The sequence below is a fragment of the Manis javanica genome, chromosome 8, assembly GCF_040802235.1.
Source record: "Manis javanica isolate MJ-LG chromosome 8, MJ_LKY, whole genome shotgun sequence".
Taxonomy (NCBI): domain Eukaryota; kingdom Metazoa; phylum Chordata; class Mammalia; order Pholidota; family Manidae; genus Manis; species Manis javanica.
The window spans coordinates 90,266,865-90,289,146 of NC_133163.1; the positions used below are offsets into that span (position 1 = coordinate 90,266,865).

A 22,282-nucleotide genomic window follows, 5' to 3' on the forward strand; every position below is an offset into this window, starting at 1 on the left:
CAATGTAAAAAGAGTGCTTATGGAAAAACAGAAGGCAGTATGCTAAAATTCAATCCTTCCATTGTGTAGGGATGGTAAATTGGTGGTAAGATTCTACATTTGGTCATGCACCTACATTGCTTTTACAATGAAAATAGTGAAAAAATTTTCCTGTATCCTAGGAAAGAAATTACAGCATTTACTTGAACCATACCATGTTATTGAAAGCAGTACTCTTACACTGTGGGATCCCAGAAGATAAACTCAGTCAAGTCTACATTATTCTGTATGATGCTGTGGTGAGCATTTAACTACTTTGACTTGATATTTAAGAAGAGTATTCAAGAGTATTTTCTTAGTGACGGAACCATAAAATAGAATTGGGAGTTTTATCTCATTCCTTCATTGCTTTAGCTAAGGTAAAAAAACCAATTGGTTTTGATTATAACAATAATGAACAAGCATTGGTTGAGCTTATATTTTGTACAAGTACTACTGGTGACCTCTGGTGTTTTTTTAAAGATAACTTCCAGTTCTGAAAGATTGAATGGTCTTATTTAATTTGCAAGATGATAAAGTTCTTTCTTCACTAACCTACTTCTTGAGGCAGAAAACTCACTAATCAGTAATCAGATAACTTGCCAGGAATAATTTGAAACATAGTCAGCCTTTACTGGCATTGTACATGTAAGCTCTGTACATGCTTCCGCTCACTCCAGCCTTACAAGCACTGTTACTACCCTTTACAGAGGCCAAGAAGGGGAGTGTTAGTGTTGAGAATGAAAGACTTAAGCCCTGCTCTTAATTCCTCCAGCCTGTCTGTGCTTACCTGTAAAGTCATTTATGGATGTGGATTTGTTAAGCTGGGGGAGAATGGCTTAGACTTATTTTGGCGCCTCATTTCCCACCTCCCTCATGTGTGACTGGAGCAGTGGCACTCCAGTTACTCTTCCTAATTTAGCCACATCGGGGTATTCATTATTCCATAGTATTTGTGCACAGCCTGGAGGGGAAACATTGAGAATTTTAAAGTGTTATGTTACGGTGCTGGGATGGAGGTGAATTCTTGTCCTTCTCATTTCTTTTCATTTCAAATACTGTTTTTATAATGAAAAGCATGCAGGCGATTTGATAACTAACAGTGCCAGACAATCTGTGGATAAGGCAGAACAAACAAGTCCATAATGGCTTATGTTTTCTGTGCTCCAAAAGGCTTAACTAGCTTTTCTATCATCTGACAGGTACATATTAAGAACTAATTTTACTATTTGTTTCATAATGGTTTTCCCCCAAAGTGCCACTGCTGTTTGGCAGTGATGGATACAATATATCATCAGCTGGACACTGACAGAAGCCTTAGGGGTTGTGCAGAGGGGCCTTTGGTCATTCTTGTTCATATCCCATAGCCCCAGCCTGACTGCCAGCACGGGATGACATGCTCAGCACTGTCAGTATGTGGCTTTTATTAGAGGATCATTTGACTCCCACCCAGATGCACACCCTGGGTCAGCCTGCCCAACTCTGGATCTCCCCACCATTCAGCAAGTGCAACTTTCCCCTTTTTTTGTCAGGTTTTTCCAATTTTAAAACAATGTTATAGTTTTATGTGAATTGGAAAAAACATTTTTAATCACAGGATTAATCCATCCTTCATGATTAGGAGTAGTCTGACCAAAATGGAGGCTATACTTACCAGAATTGTATCTTGCTTAGGCCCAAATTTGATGACTCTCATTGTTAACCTTTTTCTTCTACATTAGATGGAAAAACTAACGAGGAGAGAAGTAGAAGCTAAATTTTGTAATCTGTCTTTGTCATCTAACAGTGTAAGTACCTTCTGACGGTGTTATTACAGCCTTCTCCATCACTTTGTGATACAAAAAAATGGCACCAAATTCTTGCTGCAGTAAGGCAGTAGCACGTCCTGCCGCCTCATGGACAGTTCTTCCCTTGAGTGTTACTGGTGCCATGGCAACCTCTGGGACCGAGGGAGAGGGACCAGTGCTGTGATCAAAGCATGCCTCTCCGTGCTGCTGCTTAATATGCTGTCATCATCCCGTTCTTGCTTGTTCGCCAGACACTGTTCTCGCACACCCCTGCAAAGGGTGTGCTTGGTAGAGCCTCCTGCCGAGCATCTCTAGTACTAGTTGTTCTCCCCTAAAGCAGATGCTGTGGGACTAGAATGAGTCACAGAGCTCTGCAGATCCATTTGGGTATCCCCCCACTGCCACGCTCTCCAGACTTCTAACACTTCAGAGTGGAATTAAAGCTCTTGCTTTTCTGGTACATTTCCTACTTATAAATCATAAATTTGCCCCCATTGGCAATGAAGAAAATCTCATGGGGTGCACAGGTTTGTCATATTCTTTCTGCAGGCATCAAATTGGTCCCAGATCTTTGGCACAGTAACCCATACTTAACTGTGCTGCTAAACAGCAAATGACAACAAGGATTTCTTATATTTTCCTGAATATTTATATAAGAAGAGATACTTTTTAAAACTTTCCAAGAACGCCTCTAGCGCTTGGTCTGATGCTCAATTACATAATCTCTGGTGATCAGCAAAATTCACATATGGGGTAAATTAATTTGATTGTACAGAGGCCAGGCAGTCACTCCGTCTTCTTGATGCCTGCAGTGTGGCAGGCACAGTGCTAGAGACATAAGAGGAGTCAGTTGGAGAGTCCACAGCTGCTTTCAACATCCTAATTCATACTGGCTTTTAAGAAGCCATTGGGGGGAAAGGGGCTATGCAGTATATATCTACCCTGAGCTCTCTAAAACAACGTGCACACATAGGGCACATACAGACTACAGTTTAAAAAAATCACCCATGTAGTTTGCAGGTAGGGAAAGTAAACCAGACACATAGCACTAGGAATTCTAGAAGTTAAGCCTGGTTAAATTTTAAATGTTAAATATTGGAGGAGATATTAATGATAGGCAAAGTGACCTGTGGTGGCATATTCTAATATGAAGCCACTATTTACCTAATACACCACACAAACCTATATGCAGAAGTAGTCCCATGAGTAAATAGCACAAAGAATCTGCTCAAGAAACTGCCCAATTCAGTGATTCCTTACCTTATGTGAAGGCCCAAAAGGTTCTTTGAATTAATGTCACATTTCAAACATATTTCACACTTGTACATGATAGTTGCACTGGTTGCTAAAATGTCAGCCTCTTTTCTTTTGCTCAGTCTCTACCCTCTAGTTATTTAATGATGGTAAGTGTTGATTCAGAGTTGTAATGTGCAACTAGCTTAAACATAGAAAAATTAGTATCTATTAAAGGCATTTGGTATTTTAAAATGGAACTCTATGGATTTTAGAAAAGGTAAAAGAAATATTACAAGACCATTTTGAATAGCTGGTCCAGTCCTTGTTTACTGATGGGGCACCTGAGGCCCAAAGAAATGTGACTTGTTCCAAAGTCACATGGAGTTAGTTGATGACAGGTGAGGATCCAAATCTGGAGATATTGGCTCTAGTGCATCTGGTAGTTTATTTTTTATTTATTATTATTTTTTAGGAGAGCCAGGGTAGAGGCTTTTATTGAGAGAGAAAGTGAGAGGACAGAGCTCCTTGGCTCACACCAGGAGGGGACAAGAGAGCCGGTGGTAGTGCATTGTCTAGGGGATTTATAGTCAGTTGAGGATTTTGAGGAACTGATAAAGGACTTTGGGTGTGAACTTGTACCACCTGCCCTGCCCCCAAGGTGGGCTGGGTTGTTGTCTGTTTGCTAGGGCTGTTTACAGTGAAGTCACAGGTTATGCTGAGATACCCTTCTTTATTTGCGTAACACTCAAACATTCCAGGCCAAGTTGCTCCTGGCCTTTTGAGCTTTCACTGATCTCACAGAAGATGTCTATAGTCCTAGCCTGGTATCTTTCTTTACCCTAGAGAATTAGTGTGACCTTTACTGTACATAATGCTTAACCCAAGAGTTTTGATAGGAACTTCTTTGTATTGTTATATTGCTCTAACTGTAAATATCCTGCCTCACTCTACTGTGAATATACCCATGGTCCCTGTCTCATTTTCTCCTCTACAGATGGAGACCCTAGCTACTGCTAGGGAAAGGGGGTGACGACTGCTCTGGCTGCTTCATGCTGAGAGGGGATGCAGTAAGGGGTGCAGTTAGGTCTCCATCACTGGGCAGTTGAGAGGGCCTCGGAAGATGGGCTTCTATTCTGGGTTCCATTTCTATTACTGTTTGCAGATTTATAGCTTCTTGCAGTGGTGGGCATCGGGTTCCGTGAAGTTGATGAAGTTAGGAGAGAGTTAGGAATGCCCCCTGCTTCACTCTGAGGCCAGGACGGCCTCCAAAGCTATCCCAGACGAGCCCCCAAAGATGATGCCAGGGTTGTTGTCTGCAGAGTCAAAGAATGAACTTAGCAAACACCCAAGGTAGGAGAGCCAGTGTAGAGGCTTTTATTGAGAGAGAAAGTGAGAGGACAGGTCCTGGCTCACACCAGGACGGGACAAGAGAGCCCCTGGTAGTTTATTAATGGGGTGATTTAATGTTTAAATTTATTGAGAAGAAATAGTTTTTTATTAAGGGAAAAATGTTCATAGTAAAGAGATTATAGCATTTTATGGATCTTTTTAAAATGTAAGTGATTTATGACTATTCTGCTAAGCCATATTAAGCTGAATCTTCATTCAGCTCTTAGTTTCCAAGTGCCAATTTATAGTTGAACCAGGTTATGCTTACACAATCTTAAAATAGCTTTAATTTTATTTCTTTGTTTCCACTTTAGCTCCTAGGAGTTTTCTTTGTGGTTTTATGTTCATAGTTATTTCTTTCACCTGCTATGTACCAGGGACTGTGCCTGACCTACAGATAGATAGTCTCTCGCCACTGCTTCCTGCTATGGAAAACAAGTAGTACAGCTGGTGTGAGTTGGGACCTAGGATTGACATCTGAGATAGAAGGATGGAAGGATCAGGAGGCTGCCTGCAGGAGATGACATCTGAGCTGCACCCCAAGGCTACCAATTGGAATTCTTTTCTGGCTAATTCAGAGTAGAATTAGAACAAGTCAGACTTTGCCTTCCTGTCCCCCATTTATGTGGCTGTAGTCATGTTTGAGAATGAGGAAGGTAAAGAGGAACAATACTGACTTGCAAATATGTAATAGCAGCTAACTAATCTAGGGTTTGCTCTGCTAGGGTCAGCATTAACTGTGAGTGTGGGTGTGTAACTAAAAATCAACTGTGAGTAGGTGTCTGAAGCGCTTCTGCAAGGTACTTTGGCCTTGTTAGAAAGGGATAATCCTTAGTCAGGGTGTAGGAAAGGCTAACATTACCTCTGACCACAGAACTTCTCTTGGAGGTGCGAGAGCTTTGCCGTGTTCACCTATGCATATGAAACACCATGCAAACTGAGTCTTCCCTGCTGCGGACTGTAAGCTCAATGTGCCTCTTTGCTTTCCAGCTATGTCGACTCTACAAATTTATTGAGCAGAAGGGAGATTTGCAAGATCTAACACCAACAATAAATGCACTAATAAAACAGAAAACAGGTGTTGCCCATCTGGTGAAGTATGGCTTAAAAGATCTAGAGGAGGTTGTTGGACTGTTGAAGAAACTTGGCATAAAGTTACAGGTTTGGCAATGCTTTGATTCTGGCAGCACTTAATTTGCATTAATAATAGCACAAGAGAGAAATGGGTTTTATTTTATTAATGCTAGTTAGTGTTTTATTTTTACAGAATAACTCTGCTTATGACTCTTTTGAACATTTGGTATCTAGTAATAGTTTTGGCTTAAATCAGAATTTCTTTGCAAGCATAATAATCCCCATTGTGCAGTGGTCACTCTGGAAGAGAGCAGAGTCTCTCTTACTTGGCAGGCTATAGTTAAGCTGATTGTGTGCCCAATCTTACTGAATATTTTGTTTATGTTAAATGAATGTTCCAATGCTACTGATGGAAAATAGTGCCCCTGACATATTTGTATGGCATTGCACTTCACAGGTCTTGATCAATCTGGGCTTGGTTTACAAGGTGCAGCAGCACAACGGAATCATATTCCAGTTTGTAGCATTCATCAAACGGAGGCAAAGAGCTGTGTCTGAAATCCTTGCAGCTGGTGGCAGATATGACCTGCTGGTAAGGGCTGGCTCTGTATTTTATTTATTCTGGCTTAATTTATTTTCTTCTTCAACTCCTGATTTTGAAATTTTTCAAATCTATAGAAAAATTGAACCAGTGGTATAATTGAACACCTAGTATCTTTCATCTCAGAGCGGAAGTATATGGTGAGCTACATACATAGTGTTAGATAATGCAAAGAGGTCTTCTGTACCTTTCACCCAGTTTCCTTGAATAGCTACAATACAGTATCAACACTATGGACATTGGTGCACTGCACATGTATAATTCTGTGCCATTTTATCACATGTATAGATTCCCATAACCACCACCACAATCGAGATCTAGAGCTGTTCCACGCCACACGGATCTGCTTGTGTTGACATTTATCAGCTCAGTTGAAGTATAGAATCTTACCACCCTTTTCTCAATCCCCCATTTATACTAATCATCATAAATAACTGTTCTACATAGAGATCCACACCAGGCAATGTTATCTTTTTGCTTCAACTGTCAAACTCTTGAGAAGCTCAAGGAGAGAAGAAAGTATTGTATTTACTCCAAATTTCTGGTTTCTGATGAGAAATCTGCTATTATTTGAATTAATATTTCCCCCTTTAGAAAAGTTAATTCTCATTCAGAGCTTTGCCTTTAGTTTGAAGTTTAATTATGAGGTGTCTTGGCATGACTTTCTTTGGATTTATCCTGTTTGGAATTTTCTCAGTGTCTTAAATGTGTAGGTTTACATCTTTTGTCAATGTGGGCCCTCCACGAAGCCCCCCAGCAGGGTGGCATCAAAGAAGATGAAATGGGAGCCAGGAGTTTCCTTTCTGCCTGAGGTAATGCCCCCACCCCCCGCACCCCACACCCATTGCTCCATCGGTGTCAGTGGAGGCCAGGAGCACCAGGATCCCAGACTCCCGCCCCACCCAGGCAGTGACAAGGCCAGCTCCCCCTTGGGTGGTGCAGGAGAAGGCCGAGTGGGAAGCTGGGACTTCTCCACCATAACCAGCAGTAACAGGGTCTCTCACCAGCCCCCCATCCCCTGTCGCCTCACTGTACTACCAGTGGAGGCATATTTCAGGCATCATTCTAATATTTTTTCTCTCCTTCTAGGACTCTGATGACACAAATTGAGATCTTTTGTTATATCCCTGAGGTTCTGGGACATTTTGCTTTACAGTCTGTTTTCTCTCCTGCTCTGACTAATTTCTGTCATTTTATCTTCAATTTCATGAATCGTTTCCACTGTTGTCTCCACTGTGCTATTAAGCCTATCCAGTGAGTTGTTTAATCTTCTACTACTTGATGAGACTTTCCTTTTTTTTGTTTCAAGCCTCTTTATATTGCTTTTTGAAGCATTTTATGATGGTTGCTTTAAAATCTTCATCAAGTAATTCTGACATCTGTGTCATCTTGTTGTTAGTGTCTATTGATTATCTTCTAATTCACTTTGAGATCTTCTTGGTTCGTGGTATGATGTGGGATTTTCAGCTGTATCCTGGATATTTTGAGTATTATGAGACTCAGGAGCTTGTCAGGACCTTCTGGTTTAGCAGGCCTCCTGATACCACACCATTGGGGGCAGGGGGGTGCCATCTTGCTGCTGTTGGTTGGGGGTGAAGATCTAGGTACCTCACTCAGCCTTCTTCAACATTCCCATGGTGGGAGGGGTGCCTAACTGCCGCCCACACGCCTCCACTGATACTATGGGGAGGTGGTGGGGGATGGAGAGTCGGCTGGAGGCCTTCTTACTGTTTGGGGTGGGGGTAGAAGTCGGATCCTGGGGTTCCTGGCCTTCACTGACACTATTGGAATAGCAGGGGAGAGGGGCGTTGTCCCAGGCAGATGTGGAAGTCATGGCTCCCATTTCATCTCTGACACCACCCGACTCGGGCTTGGAGGGGGAGGGCAGGTCCCTTCCACCTGGGTGAACGTGTAGGCCCCCACTCAGTTTTTGCTGGTGCAGGTGGGGCTGTGCTTTTTCCTCTGGTGTCAGGCTGGAGCAGGGCAAGCACTAGCTAAAAGTTTTCTGTTCTGCCCGGTTTCCCATTTCTTGGTCTTCTGGCCAGAGAGAGCAGGTTTCCCGTGGGGCTTTCTTATTGGTTTCCTTGGCATTTCTGGGTTGCATATTTCTGCAGCACCCATTCCAGGATATGAGGCAAAGATCAAACTCAGAGGACTCACCACATAGCATTCTTCAGCTCCTGAGGTCCCTAGCCAGTCTGCTGCCTCTCTGCTTCACAGTGATCTAATGTTTGTTTTATATGCAATGTCCTCGATCTGTAGCTGTACTTAGTAGTAAGGAATAGGGAGAAGTGTTACCTACCCATCTTAGTCCAGAATCAGAAACTACATGTGTAATTTTTAGTTGTCTAGTAATATAAAGTATGTAAAAAGAAATAGGTGGAATTAATTTTAGTAATTGAACCCATTTTATCAAAAATATTACTTCAACACGCATCAAATTTTTTGATGATGAAGGAGCTATTTTGCATTCTTTTTTTCTAAGTTTTTGCATCCAGCATTTAACCTAACATTCCCCAAATACTATTTCAACATGAAATCAATGTCTAAATATTATTAATGAACTATTTTCTGCTCTTTTTTTCATTCTGAGTTTTCACAATCAGTGTATGTTTTACTTACACAACACAAGACGGTTCAGGCTAGCTCGCGGCTGCCATACTGAACAATATAGATCTAGATGCCACATTTGTTAACATTTTCCTAAATTTGCATGTGTGCTTGGTTCCCACTGCATACACCTCTTTTTGCTGTACCTTTAGTGAGAAGTTGCTACTGGAGTACATGCCCTCTAACCATAGCTTTGCCTATAATTGCATTTTCTTCTCTGTTTCTTAACCAGAGCTGTTTCTGTCTCCACAGATTCCCCAGTTTAGAGGACCACAGGCTCTGGGGCCAGTTCCCACTGCCATTGGGGTCAGCATAGCTATAGACAAGATATCTGCTGCCGTCCTCAGCATGGAAGAACCTGTAAGTTCTAGCTTTGCTTTCTGTGTGTTTTGAGTTGTCCTTCATTTACACGGAGCCCCCGATGTGGCAGCTACAGACAGGGTTTGAGAAGTTACCTCAGCCGTGGTAGGACAGCCTAAGACTTGGTGTCGGTCGTTGCGTTTCAGTCCTTAGCCTCCAACTGGGGGAACCTTAGACAATTAATCCATTCTTTCCTAGCTCCACTCTCCTCATCTGTAATATACTATATAAGTGTGAAATGTTGCGGTTGTTAAGCCTCACATCAAAGCCCCCTGTTCAGAAACCCTGTTGTATGATTAAAAAACTAGAATTTGTTCTTTTTCCTTTGCTTTCAGGCAAGGTTGATTTTCCCAGAGGAACAGAATATCTTCCTGGTAGCATAGGGTAGCTGAAATAATTTCTTTCTGAGAAGACTAATGTAAAAGTTTTTTGACTGTCATTTTTTTACTATCATTTTGAAGCCAAGACTTCTGCATGTATATTGCTGTACAAGATTTCAGGATGCCCATCTTCACATGACTGCTGCCTCCCTTTGGTGCTGGTCCTGCCTGCAGTCTTCCTCCTCTAAATGTAACCACTCTGTTTCTAATCCAGGTTACAATAAGCTCTTGTGATCTCCTGGTTGTAAGTGTTGGCCAGATGTCAATGTCCAGAGCCATCAACTTAACCCAGAAACTTTGGACAGCAGGAATAACAGCAGAAATCATGTACGACTGGTCACAGGTAGTCAGACAAAAAGTGCCAATGAATGAATGGAATGCAAATACTCATGATTTCAGTGGCAAATCATACTCTGTGGCTCTAGGTTCTGTCAAACTCTCTCTGTGGTTTAAGTTGCCCCCTGTATTCATTTCTGTTTGGTGCAGTAACAAATTACCACAAACTTCGTGATTTAAAGCAAGTTTATCATCATACATTTCTGGAATTCAGAGGTACAAATCAATTGCTGGGCTCAAATTAAGGTGTCTAATAGGGATGCTTCCTTCTGAGGACTTTCGTGGAAGGACCCCTTTCCTTGCCTAGGCTTCCTGCAGTCCGTTGTTCCTGATCGCTGCCTTCCCCTGCAAACTTAGCAGGGTAGCATCGTCTTTCCTCTTCAGCCTGTGCTCCTGTCCTCACATTTCTCTCTAACTCTGACCTCCTAGCTCCCTCTGACAAGACCCCTTGTGATGACACTGGGCCCACCCAGATAATCCAGAAAAGTCTTTCTATTTTAAGATCTTTAACATAATCACATCTGCGAAGTCCCTTTTACCACATAAAGTGATGTATTCATAGGTTCCAGGGATTAGGATGTGGGCATCTTTGCAGGGCCATTATCCACCCTACCACACTTCTCAAGGCATTCTGTGTTTGGTGAGTTTGTGGCTTTCTGTCTTCAGACTTCCTACAGCAGGCCTGCCCTGGGTGTGGAGGTGAGGAAAGTGGTACCCCTGAACACCTGCCTGTCCTTCAGAATGGGGGGTCTTCAGACAACTACTGCACTGCCATAGCAGACCACAGAAGGGCTGCACTCCCAGGGGATCATCCAGATTGTACCTGTTCCCCCCCCAGTCAAGGTGCCCCAGAGCATGAGGTGCCACCTAAGGAAACAGACCCTCCACCCTTCCTCCTGCTCCTTTCACATCACCTGCCAAGAGGTCTCTGAAGCTGCTACTCCATTTTTTTTTTGAGTGTTACATAAAAATTTATGTCAGAAGTATGCTGAGCAATCATTTTTAATCCCCTGACAGAGCAGGATCCTCCTCCATTTGTTGGATAAGTTGTTAGAGAAGTGTTCTGTCTTCCTATGAAACACCAGCCCAGGAGCGGTGACCTCTGGTCCCGCACAGCGGCATCCTCTGTGGGCTTCTCTGCTCTGGTGCCTCTTTGCTTTCTGCTTCAGTTCTGCTTGGCACCTTCCTCTATTTCCTTTGCTGCCTTGGCTCTCCTCAAAAGCCTTTACCTTGTGTGTTGTGTAATTTTTGGCATCTTCCATCAAGAGTTGAAGCTTTAGAAAACCTCTATGTGTCCTGGCCACATTGATTGTCCATGGCCCCTTAAAACAACAGTGAAAGTAAGGAAAGCAAAAGAGGTCTTGCTTCTCCTTTGAATTCTGTACTCTTCTTGCTTAATATTTTTAACCCCTGAAGTTGGCATGCTTAGTAATCCACTTTGAGAATACGACTGAACAGTGTTTTCACTCTCAGTTACTTGAAGCTGCTCTAGGTGTTCTGTGTGTATTTCATACACTGTGTTTGTTTCAGTCCCAAGAGGAATTACAAGAGTACTGCAGACATCATGAAATCACCTGTGTGGCCCTCGTCTCAGACAAGGAAGGAAGCCACGTCAAGGTAAAGATTGGAGGAAATCTCACCATTCAACAGTCAGATTTCCCAAATTGTGATTAACTGTGGACCCCACTGTGGTCCTGGCTTTGGGTGTGGGTTGGAAATCCATTACCTTGCTCTCCCCTTAAATTTCTGGGCCTGCTTTTGGAGAAGGTATACAAACTAGGGAAGAAAGAATTTGAATCTGAACACTACACTTCAAGCTTTAAAAAAACATAGAAGACTACTGTGGCTATAGTTTTTTCCTACTTTTCTCCCCTTGTTCCCTTTTCCATCTAAGAAAGTAAAAATAATAACTAGAACTGATACCTGATGACTGGCATATCCTCTGGCTGCTTCCTAACCAATCTATGTTACATTTAACTAAAAATGCTCATGAATATAGCAACTCATAACTTTTATTTCTATTTTTAAAAGAAAAATATCAGTGTATTTTCCTCGTTTTTCTCTTACAATATCTTTGTCTGGTTTTGGTATCAGGGTAATGTAGGCTTCATGTTTTCTGGAAGATTTTGTATAGAACTGGTATTATTTCATCCTCAAATATTTGGTAGAATTTTCCAATAAAGCCACACAGGCCTGGATAGAGAGCTATTTAGGCTGCTTCTTTCTTCTTAGGTGAGTTTTGGTAGTTTGTATCTTCCCCAGAATATTTCCATTTCATCTAAGTTTTCAAACATTTTCTTTCACTATCTGTAGGATCTGTAGTGATATCCCCTCTTTTCATTCCTGGTGTTAATAATTAATGTCTTCCCTCTTTTTTTCCTGGTCAACCTGGCAAGAGATTTATTAATTTTATAAACCAGCTTTTGATGTCATTGATATTTTATTTTTTGTTTTCTATTTTATTAATTTCCATTCTTCATTTTCTTCATTCTACTAATTTTGGATTCTTTTTCTAGTTTCTTCAGATTACTTTAGGGGTTGACAAAACTACAGCCTGAACCCAAATCTGTCCCACAAGCCTATATTTATATGGCCTGCAAGCTACAAATCATTTTTACATTTTTTTTTTTGTAGAGTATACAACAAACTATGTAGCCTGCAAAACCTAAAATACTTGCTATCTGGACCTTTAAAGAAAAAAAATTGACAGCACCTGGCTTAGTCACTGATTTTTAGATTTGGGATCTGACAATCCCTGCCTTTTAATTTTAAATGGTTAGACAATTTGTATGTCATGTAGTTATTGAAATGTTGGGTTTAAATCAATCATTTTACTACATGTTTTCCATTCTATTCTTCCATTTTTTTCTCTTTTCATGCCTTTTTAAAGTTTTATTATTCCATTTTACGTCTACTATTGGTTTACTTGAGTTTGGTGGGATTTTTTAGTGAATTCTCTATAGGGTTTATAATATATATCATAATACATTCTATCTTTAAAAAATATGTATCTTCACATACTGTGTAAGAACCTTATGACAGAATACTTCCACTTCTCCTCCCTCATCCTTCTGCTGTTGTTGCCAAATACTTTTTCTACATGTTATGAACTATAATATATTGTTAACATTTTGGTTTTAATTAGTCAATTATCTTTTAAAGAGGTTTTTTAAAATAAGGGGGAAAATATCCTTTATATTTCCCCATATATTTAACATTTCTGGAACTTTTTATTCCTTTGTGTTGACCCAAACATATCCTACTGTGTCTTTTCTATTTCCCTTCTGCCTGAAGAATTTCCTTTAATATTTCTGGTTAGTGCAGGTGTGCTGGTGAAGAATTCTCTCAACTTACTTGTCCAACAAAGTCTTCCTTTCTCCTTCATTTTTGAGATATTTTTGTTCGGGATAAAATTCAAGGTATACTTTTTCTTTTTGCACTTTGAAGATGTGTTTTATTGTCTTCTTACCTGACAGTTTCTGCTTAAATGTCTGCTTTGATCCTTTATATAAAGTACATTCTTTTCTGGCAGCCTTTAAGATTCTCTTTTGTTACTACTTGTTTTCTGCAGTTTGAATATAATGTGGCTCAGTGTGGTGCTCTTTATGTTCTAACACTTGCTTGGTATTCATGGAGCTTTGTACTGTAAATTTATAGTGTCATCAAATTTAGGAAATTTTCAGACATTTCTTCAAATATTTTTCTGTCCCTTCCCCCCTTCTGGGACTCTGATTATAGTATATTAATCATTTGATATTGCCCCATAGCTCACTGAAGCTGTTTTTTTGTTCTGTGTTTTTGCCTCTCTATGCTTTATTCTGGATCATTCACTGATATTTTCTGCAGTATCTTATCTATTAATCCCATTCAATGCATTTATTTCAGATAATTGTATTTTTTTCATCTGTTCAAGTTACATTTGTGTCTTTTTTTATGTCTCCCATTTCTCTCATCATTGTTCTCCTTTTACCTTCTTTGTAAGATTTATAATAGTTTTAAGGTAGTTGTCAGAGATTATGGAATTAGTGGACACTTTGGGGTCTGTTTGTATCTATTGATGTTTCTCTTGGTTATGAGTCATATTTTCCCACCAGTTTATATGCCCAGTAATTTTTTATTTGTTATTGGACATTATGAATTTTACATTTTTGGATGCTGGGTTTTCTTATGTTCTTATACTAGGCTTTGTTCTAGAATGTAGTTAAGATCCTTAGTTTTTGTTTGATCCTTTCCAGGCTTGATTTTAAGTTTTGTTAGGACAGGCCCAAGATAGCCTTTAGTGTAGGCCTAGTTCAGCCTTACTACTAAGGCAGTGAGTGTCCTTTGGAGTGTTCTGCATGATGCCCTGCATATTATGAGGTCTCTCTGCTCTGGTAAGAACAAGAACTATTCCCAGCCCTGTGAATTCCAGAAATTATTACAACTACTTGTTTCTGGTGGTTGTTTCTCCACCTTGCATAGTTTTCTGTCACCCATGCACAAATCAGTTATTTGCCAAGGATATGAGTGGATTCTCCCACAGAGCCTCAGAAATCTTTCTCTGTGTAGCTCTCTCCTCTTCATTCCTCTGCCCCACAATTTCTAGCCTTCTTGACCTACCTAAACTCAAGTCTGTTTCCCCAAGTTGGCAAAACTCCTGGTCTCTGTTTAGGTTCCCTCTCCCTGCACTACATTCTTTTTTTTTTTTTTTCACTGCTATGAATTGTAACTTTAATTTTCAATGCAAAAAAACAAATAAAAGCAAACATAACTGGGCCTTCAGAAAAGACCGAGATTCCCAGCTTGGGTTTTCCTGTCTTAGGTATTTTACCACCATCTGGTTTTCTTGTTTCTCAAACGCAGAGTGTTTTATATGATGCAACATTTTGGCTGCTCCCCTCGGTGTTGCCGCCTTGGGAAGGACTGTGTGAGCCCTTTTGGTTTTTTTTTTTGTTTTTTTGTTTGTTTGTTTGCTTGCTTTTTTATTTTTTTATTTTGATATCATTAATGTACAATTACTTGAACAACCTTATGGTTACTAGCCTGCACTGCATTCTGCAGACTTCTTCAGCACAGTAAACTGGGGCTCTTGAAAGCACACTTTGTTTTCCTTCTCTTGGGGATAATTGCCCTCCACTGATTGTTCTCCAACGTCTGAAAAACATTGTTTATATGTTTTGTTTGATTTTCTAGTTGTTTAAGGCAGGAAGAAAGTAGTAGTTAATCCTCCTGTAGTAGTCTTCATGAGAAAATCTTCAGATCCCTGCTATTAGTCTGCTTGTTAGTCACAAAATTGTAAATGACCCTAAGTCCAACTGATCAAGCTTCTTCCATAGCAGTGATTTGCTCCTGCAATATTACCAAGAGATGACCATCTAGCCTTTGCTGGATAATTCCAGTGTCATAACACAATGCTGTAGTGATTAGTAAATTTTAAAAACCTGAATCAGAATCTGTTTCCCAAAACTTACACTCACTGGTCCTCCTTTTGCCTGCTCACGTAGTCAAAATAACAAATCTAATTATTCTTCCTTCTCTCAGCTACCTTCAAATAAATTCTAGGAGATACCTGCCATGCTGCTTTAACTGTCCTCTTTTTTTCAACACTCCAGTTCCCTAAGCCATTCCTCATAAGACAACTTCCAAATCCTTGACCTCTCAACACACTTAACTTTGTCAATGTCTGTCTTTAAATGTAATACTAAAATTCTACAGAGCACTCTAAGCATGTTCTAACCAAATGAGTAGGGTCTTATGACCTCTTAGATCCAGGCACCATATTCCTCCTAAAAGAGCATACAGATGAACTAACTTGTAGCAACCACATGGCTCTTTTGGCTCATACTGAACTCATCATCAACTAAAACCCACTGGCCTTTTCAGTTACCACCACGTCTGGCTAGCTGCCTACAATTAGGGCTTTACTTATAGGACTTAATATTTATCTTTGCTAAATGTGATCTTACTCATTTCAGTACATTGTTCCAGCCTGTTGAGCTCTTTTGAGTCTAAAAAGCCTGTCTTAATGGTGGGTCAACAGCATCATCTTCCTATTTGAAAGGCAAGACATTACTTCATTCATCCATTCCACAGTGGGTGCATTTTAAACATTCACAGTGCGGGAGGGATTGAATTCAGGGCCATGAAGGATATAAGGGCATTTAAGCCACAGGCCCTGCTGTCAAAGATCCTGTAATCTGGTAGGGAAAATAAGACATTTATGCATGACTATACGCTAGAAAATGCTAAATGCCATGAGAGTCCTACAGAGTTCTCTAAGGTTTCATCAGCCTGGGAGATTACTTTAGAGATAGCAGGGAATTACTTTAGAGATAGCAGGGATCTATGCTGGGTTCTCACAGATGGACAGGATATCAGTTTGTGCTGAAAGGGCTTTTTGAGCAGACGGAATAGCAAAGGTAACAGTTCTTTCAGTAGATTATCCTAAAGATAAGAGTCAGGCCAGTGGAGGACTATTCTGGTATTACACTGAATAGTCTATTTTGGGTGAAGCAAGATTGTAAAGAGGAGTACTTCAGCAGGAGAATGGTTCTAGCTAGATCATAGCCAAAATGCCCATCCAAGAAATTTGGACTTCATTCAGCAAGTAGTGGGAAGCCAGCATATGTTTTGGACAGAAGGGGCATCAGAGTTGTATATAAGAAAAACTAATCTGCAGGGGTACGTAGGATGGACTGGAGTGAGGGAAAAGTAGCAGTGGGAAGAATATTGGTATCCCCAGCCAAGGTTGAGTGCTGGCCCTGGGAATGAAGATGAAAGGGCAGGTACCATAAAAATGGGATGAGAGCACCTGGGTTTGGAAAGGAGAGGGCAGGAGTTAGTTGTAGAAACCCTACCGACCAGATGTTTAGGGGAAGAATATGTGAAAGAATCAACTAAAATAGGGGCTGCTTCATCTTGGCCTTTTTTCTCTCTTTTTTTTTAATTCTATCATCTATGATATGTTATTCTAGTCTAGGCGAGGGTTTTTCAATAGCCACACTTTGACATGTGGGCCAGATAATTCTTTGTGGGGGCTGCTGTCCTGTGGGTTGTGGGTTGTTTACCATACCTAGCCTCTACACACAAGATGCCAGGAGTACCCCCCACAGTTGTCATAGTCCAAAATGTCTCCAAACATTGCCAGATATCCTGTGAGGGGCTAACTTGCCCCCTGATTAAGAACCACTTAACTAACCTGTTGACTTTAGTAGTGTTACTATGGTACTCTGATTCAGCCTGTTGTCTTCAGAAATGATGTCAATTTCATTCTTTTTAAGGTTAAGTCTTTTGAGAAGGAAAGGCAAACAGAGAAACGTGTGCTGGAGTCCGATCTTGTGGACCACGTGGTGCAGAAACTGAGGACTAAAGTCAGTGATGAAAGGACTCTCAGGTAACTTAGTAAACAAAAGCCCAAAAAACCAGCTGTAGAATTTACATACACTTATTTTAAAAGTCATTGTGATCTTTTTGGGAAATAAAGATAGGGAACCATTCTATTGCTTCTGAATAACTCAGCAGTTTACTTATAGGACCCTCTGCATAAGCCAAGTTATATCTTACTTTCAAGGTTTGTTCTTTGTAACCTGTCAAAGAATATTTTATCATTTTGAAAGGCCTGAAGAGCCAATCTATCTGCCATTATTGTTTGTTCTGTTAATCAGTGAATTTTGGTGGTGTTTTGTCAATGTATTTGAAAGACCTAAAAAGCTCTGGGAAAAGATCTCACATACTCATGGTGGAAATTTAAATTGGTTCGAAGTAAGTTTTAAAACCTTAAAACTAAAAAATGTTTTTAGGTTGACCCAGCAATTCCACATCCAGGAATTTATAGTAAAAATTATTCCATAGGGATATGTACAAAGATGTCTATCAAGGCACTGCTTCTAATAGCAGTTCTCTAACGTGGTCTAAGAACCTCTTTATACCCTTAAAAATTATTTGAAGACCCCAGAGCACTTTATGTGGGTTACAGCTACCAATAATTTGTTAGAAATTCAAACATAAACATTTAAAAGATATTAAAATACCAGTAACAACCCCATTACATGCTAACCTGAGTAACTTATTTTTAGAGGAAAGTAACTGTATTTTTTCCAAAACAAATTTGGTAAGAAGAGCTGCATTGTTTCATATTTTTGCAGATACTGTTTAGCTCATTGTCTTACATTTTTGTAATCTCTAATGCCTTAACAGAAGAAACTAGATTGTCATATCTGCTTTGTTTTCAGTCTGTTGTGATATTACCCATCTTGTTGTCTCTGGAAAATTCCATTACACATTTGTGAGAGGATGAGACTCAAAAGGATAGTAAACATCTTAGGAGTATTGTGGAAATAGTTTTGGCCTTGCAGACACCCTGTAAAAGGATCTCAGGGACCTCCAGGGGTTCCTGGACAATACTTTTAAGAATCTGTCACTTATCACAATATTCATTGGTAAAAGATTGTTTGAATTACGTAAATACAGTGAAAAACTGTGCAGCCTTTAAAAATGATTCTAGTAAAGCTCAGTTTACTGACATGGAAGGATGGCCACAAATAGGATGTATGAAATGACCCCATTTTTGTTTCAGTTTTGTTTTAATCCATACATAGAAAAATGTTGGAATGATGTACCAAATTGTTAATTATAGTTATTTCTGGTTAGTGGGATTACAAGGGATCTTGATTTTCCTTAAGCTTTTCTAATATTTGTAATTCTCATTATGCTCATAATCAGATAATACAATACTCTCCTTTTTTTGGCTTATATCAGTGATTGTCAACAAGCAGTGATTTTGCCCTCCAGGGGACATTTTGCAATGTTTGTAGACATTTTTGGTTATTACAATTAAGGGTGCTACTGAATCTAGCCCAGATCAGGGATGCTGCCCAACATCCTACAGTGGACAGAACTGATGGTCCCCTTCCTTCCCCTTCCCCAACCCCTCGCCCAGTGCCCCCAACAAAGAATTCTATGGCCCAACTGTTAGTAGTGTCAAGACTAGGAAATCCTAGCTTATATGAAATCAATTTCCTTGCTTGCTTCTCCTTCCCTGGCCTCTACCCTTTCCCATCTGCACCTAGCTTGAATAAATTTACCATCAGGCTTTTTCTGAGGGAATATAATGTTCTTGAAATCACCACATATTAGGATTATGGATCCAAATCAAAGACAGGTTTAGAAGAGAAAACAAAAAATAGTCAACCAATTAATAGTGGGTACAGGTGAACATTTATTAAGCTGCTAAAAGGACAGATGGGATTTAGTTTTAGCAACTAAATTTGCTAAATTTAGGGATTTGATTTTAGCAAAATCAATCATTTTGATTGTTTCCCTAAGAATGCTATTGTTTCTCTCAAAGACTATAAATTAATTCAGTCTTTGAAAGAACATCCATCCAATTTTTCAAAGAATCTCCTTATTTACTAAATGTTCTCCTGTGGGTGACAGCCAGGGTTGCTGCCATAGTGAAGGTTGGGCATGCCATTGCTAATGTTGCCTTGTATTGTGATGAGAGCGGAAAGAATACCCATTATATTATATATAATTGAAATTAGCTTCTTATGTTGAGCCAGGACTTCAAACCCAGCTGAAATCGGATGTTGTTTTTAGGCATTTGTTAATTTGAAATGACATCCTTTATAATTTTTATTTGCACTTGACCAAAAGCATAATTAAGTACGAATTTTATTTTTCCTCTTATAACCAGTATTTATGAAATATTTTTATATTTAATAGAAAACATGGCTTATTCTAACTATAACTCACTATAAGTTATCTATGTTGCTTTTGCCTTACTATTTTCTAATTGTTTTTGTTTGCTTGTTTTTAGAGAAGTTTCTGATAATCTTGCAGCACAAAATCTGAAGGGGTCATGTTCTAATGCTTCAGGTATAGTGTACTAATTATAATCTAAACATAATAATGCATGTGTGTGTGCTCTAAGCACTTAAGACTGTGGCTAACTCTTTGTTGCATCAGAAACACATTTTTAAAGTAACATATATTATAATTTTTGTGCCAAATGGCTTTGAAATCTATGTCCTAAAAAATAACAACTAGGAGGTTAGTGACTCTTATGATCCTGATCTCTTACTGAGGGGTTTACCTCAACTCAACTTACTGTATAGATTGAATATGGATAATTTTCCTGGAAAGTGTCCCCATACAGAAGAATGAAGAAAAGTATTTGGAAATCCCTTAGAGAAAAACACTGTATGCGTTCCTAAAAGCCAGGAGGGCACAGCTGTGATAGTCATGCCTCTAGTGTCATCTCATCTGTCAATCTTACCAAGAAAGAAATGTCCCAGTTAAGTCCATTAGAAGACATATTTGGCTTTTAACAGAATATTAGCATTGCTTTTCTGCCACCATCAGATTTCAAATACTTTGAGGAATTTGAAGTATTAGAGTTTGGGAGATACAAAGTTTGATTCTTCTTTCTGGGTTCATGAAGTTTTGATGAATCCTGTTACCTCCCTATGCCTTTGTCACCCCTTACCCTGCTCCCACCTGAGGAGAAGGCTGGCGGTCTCCACAGCAGCATCACAACTGCCAGTGGGTGGAGTTCTTGGCTATTTCTACTCAAGTACAGGCAGTTGCAAATACAGAAAACAAGGGCTGGACATAATCTAGCCCATAGGGTCACACCACAGTGGATTCTGCTAATTATCTCTGCCATCTCTGTAGTGTGTTATAGAAAGCAGAACCAGGTAAGGCCATAAATTCTGAAGCTCTCCTTGTTTCAGGTTTGTTTGAAATCCATGGCACAACAGTTGTTCCCATTGTGAGTGTGTTAGCCCCGGAGAAGCTGTCAGCCAGCACTAGGAGGTGGTATGAAACTCAGGTACACAGTTTCCTGGCTTTCTAATTGATCTACAGAGGAGGAAGAAAACAGGAAAGGAAAATCAGAAACAGTTTCCTGGAAATATTTTTCTTTCCACTTCCCTAATTTGGTGGCTTCTGAAAATTCCATTACCACAATCTCTCAGGTGCCAGGATTCTGCCCCATCATCGTCCACAGTCAAGTGTCAGTGTGGACTGTGGGCACTTAGAAGTAGTTGTGAGAATTGCTGGATCTAAACAAAAACTTTCTGATCTGGCTCTAATAGCAGATGGGATGTTTCTTTTATTTTAAATAACAAAGCAGAGATCACAAGACTGGAGGCAGGTTTCTCACTGCATTTTGGCATCTGCTGAATCCCTGATTCTGTGCTAAATGCCATGTAAGATATGAAAGACATATGACATGGCCCCAGTTCTCAATAAGTTTATAACCTTGGAAGCTTATGCATTATATAGTTGGAGAACAGACGAAAATAAGTAGAGTGCTGAATTAAATATCTTCAGTGACTGTTTGCATGGATGATAAAGGAAGGTTTGACAGACGTGATCTCTGAAGGATTTAAATAGGCGGGGAGGGAAGAGTAGGATATTCCAAATGGGACAGTAGGAAGGTGGTACAGACAATCCTAATGTGCAGTGGGGGCACTGTCCTCACTTGGGAAGAGGGTGTCAGCTGTCATTAGAAATGTGATCAGACTGAAATGTAAAAGATCAGGTACCTCATTTTTATAAGCTCTCCTAGGTGTTTCTCAGGATGTTGGGTAGCAACTCATTTCTCACATCTTTTTGCTTTTATATCACATACCATATTTCAGTTTCATGTTCTCATCGCTGGCATCTTCTCCTTTTCCTGAATTTAGCTTAATTAAAATCTCCCTGCTTCCACATGCACTATTTCACTGCACTGAGCTTTTATTAGGTGTCTTTTCAAAATTATAAGAAATAAGCCACTAGATGGGTTATTAAACAAATAATCAAGATAGGCTATAAAAGCTCATTTCCCATGAGAGCACAATAGGCGAGACACTCATCTTTCTGAAGTAGTTTAATAAGAGCAAGTCCTTAAATAATATTTGGGATCCTTTCTGGGCTTTGGTTTGCCACCTGTGATTGTTACCTGGAGTAGGAAATAAAATGGCAAGAAAGATTGTTTGGTTTGACAGGCTCTAAGTTCTGACATGTTTTCTTCTTGTTAGGTACAAACCCGACTTCAGACCTCCATTGCCAACTTACATCAGAAAAGCAGTGAAATTGAAATTTTGGCTGTAAGTCACTTTCTTTAACATTTTGAGGATGGCTTCGGTCCATATTGTCAAAGCAGCATCCTCAGAAATCAGAGCTTTTCTTCTCAGTGATCATCAATAATAAGATGCAGGCTTGTTATCACTGATGTGAACCACAGTTAATCTAAATCTGTCAAGTACTGGGGGGAAAACTGAAGGTTTTGTGTTTGTGGGTTTCTTCTACTTTCTTCCTCTGAAAGATGGAGGGGGAAAGTGAAAATGAAAACCATCATTTTTCTAAATGTTTCAGGCCTTTGGCTAGCTAAGCAGGTAACAGTGTCAACATTTGGGGTGTAGTGCATCAGTGCTGAGATCTTATCACTGCATGGTTCATTAAGACTGCTTTGTAGCACAGTGGCATCCCAGACTCTGCCCACTCTCTTCATGCTGTTCCATCCA

At 39.9% G+C, this 22,282-nt stretch overlaps 1 protein-coding gene across 9 annotated transcripts in view; it reads left to right on the forward strand.

Moving 5' to 3' along the window:
• EIF2AK4 (eukaryotic translation initiation factor 2 alpha kinase 4) overlaps positions 1-22,282 on the forward strand; it is an 88,354-nt gene that overhangs the window by 63,956 nt on the left and 2,116 nt on the right. For 3 of the 9 annotated variants that reach the window (XM_037018775.2, XM_037018777.2, XM_037018779.2), the window contains 11 exons: positions 162-278; positions 1,740-1,805; positions 5,421-5,591; positions 5,962-6,096; positions 8,968-9,075; positions 9,670-9,798; positions 11,322-11,408; positions 17,051-17,163; positions 19,588-19,646; positions 20,504-20,601; positions 21,797-21,865. In XM_037018775.2, the coding sequence (XP_036874670.2) occupies positions 162-278; positions 1,740-1,805; positions 5,421-5,591; positions 5,962-6,096; positions 8,968-9,075; positions 9,670-9,798; positions 11,322-11,408; positions 17,051-17,163; positions 19,588-19,646; positions 20,504-20,601; positions 21,797-21,865 (1,152 nt within the window). Of the gene's footprint in view, positions 1-161; positions 279-1,739; positions 1,806-5,420; positions 5,592-5,961; positions 6,097-6,802; positions 6,918-8,967; positions 9,076-9,669; positions 9,799-11,321; positions 11,409-17,050; positions 17,164-19,587; positions 19,647-20,503; positions 20,603-21,796; positions 21,866-22,282 lie in introns of those variants that run through there. The other 6 variants (XR_005061439.2, XR_005061442.2, XR_005061441.2 and 3 more) reach the window with 6 other exon arrangements.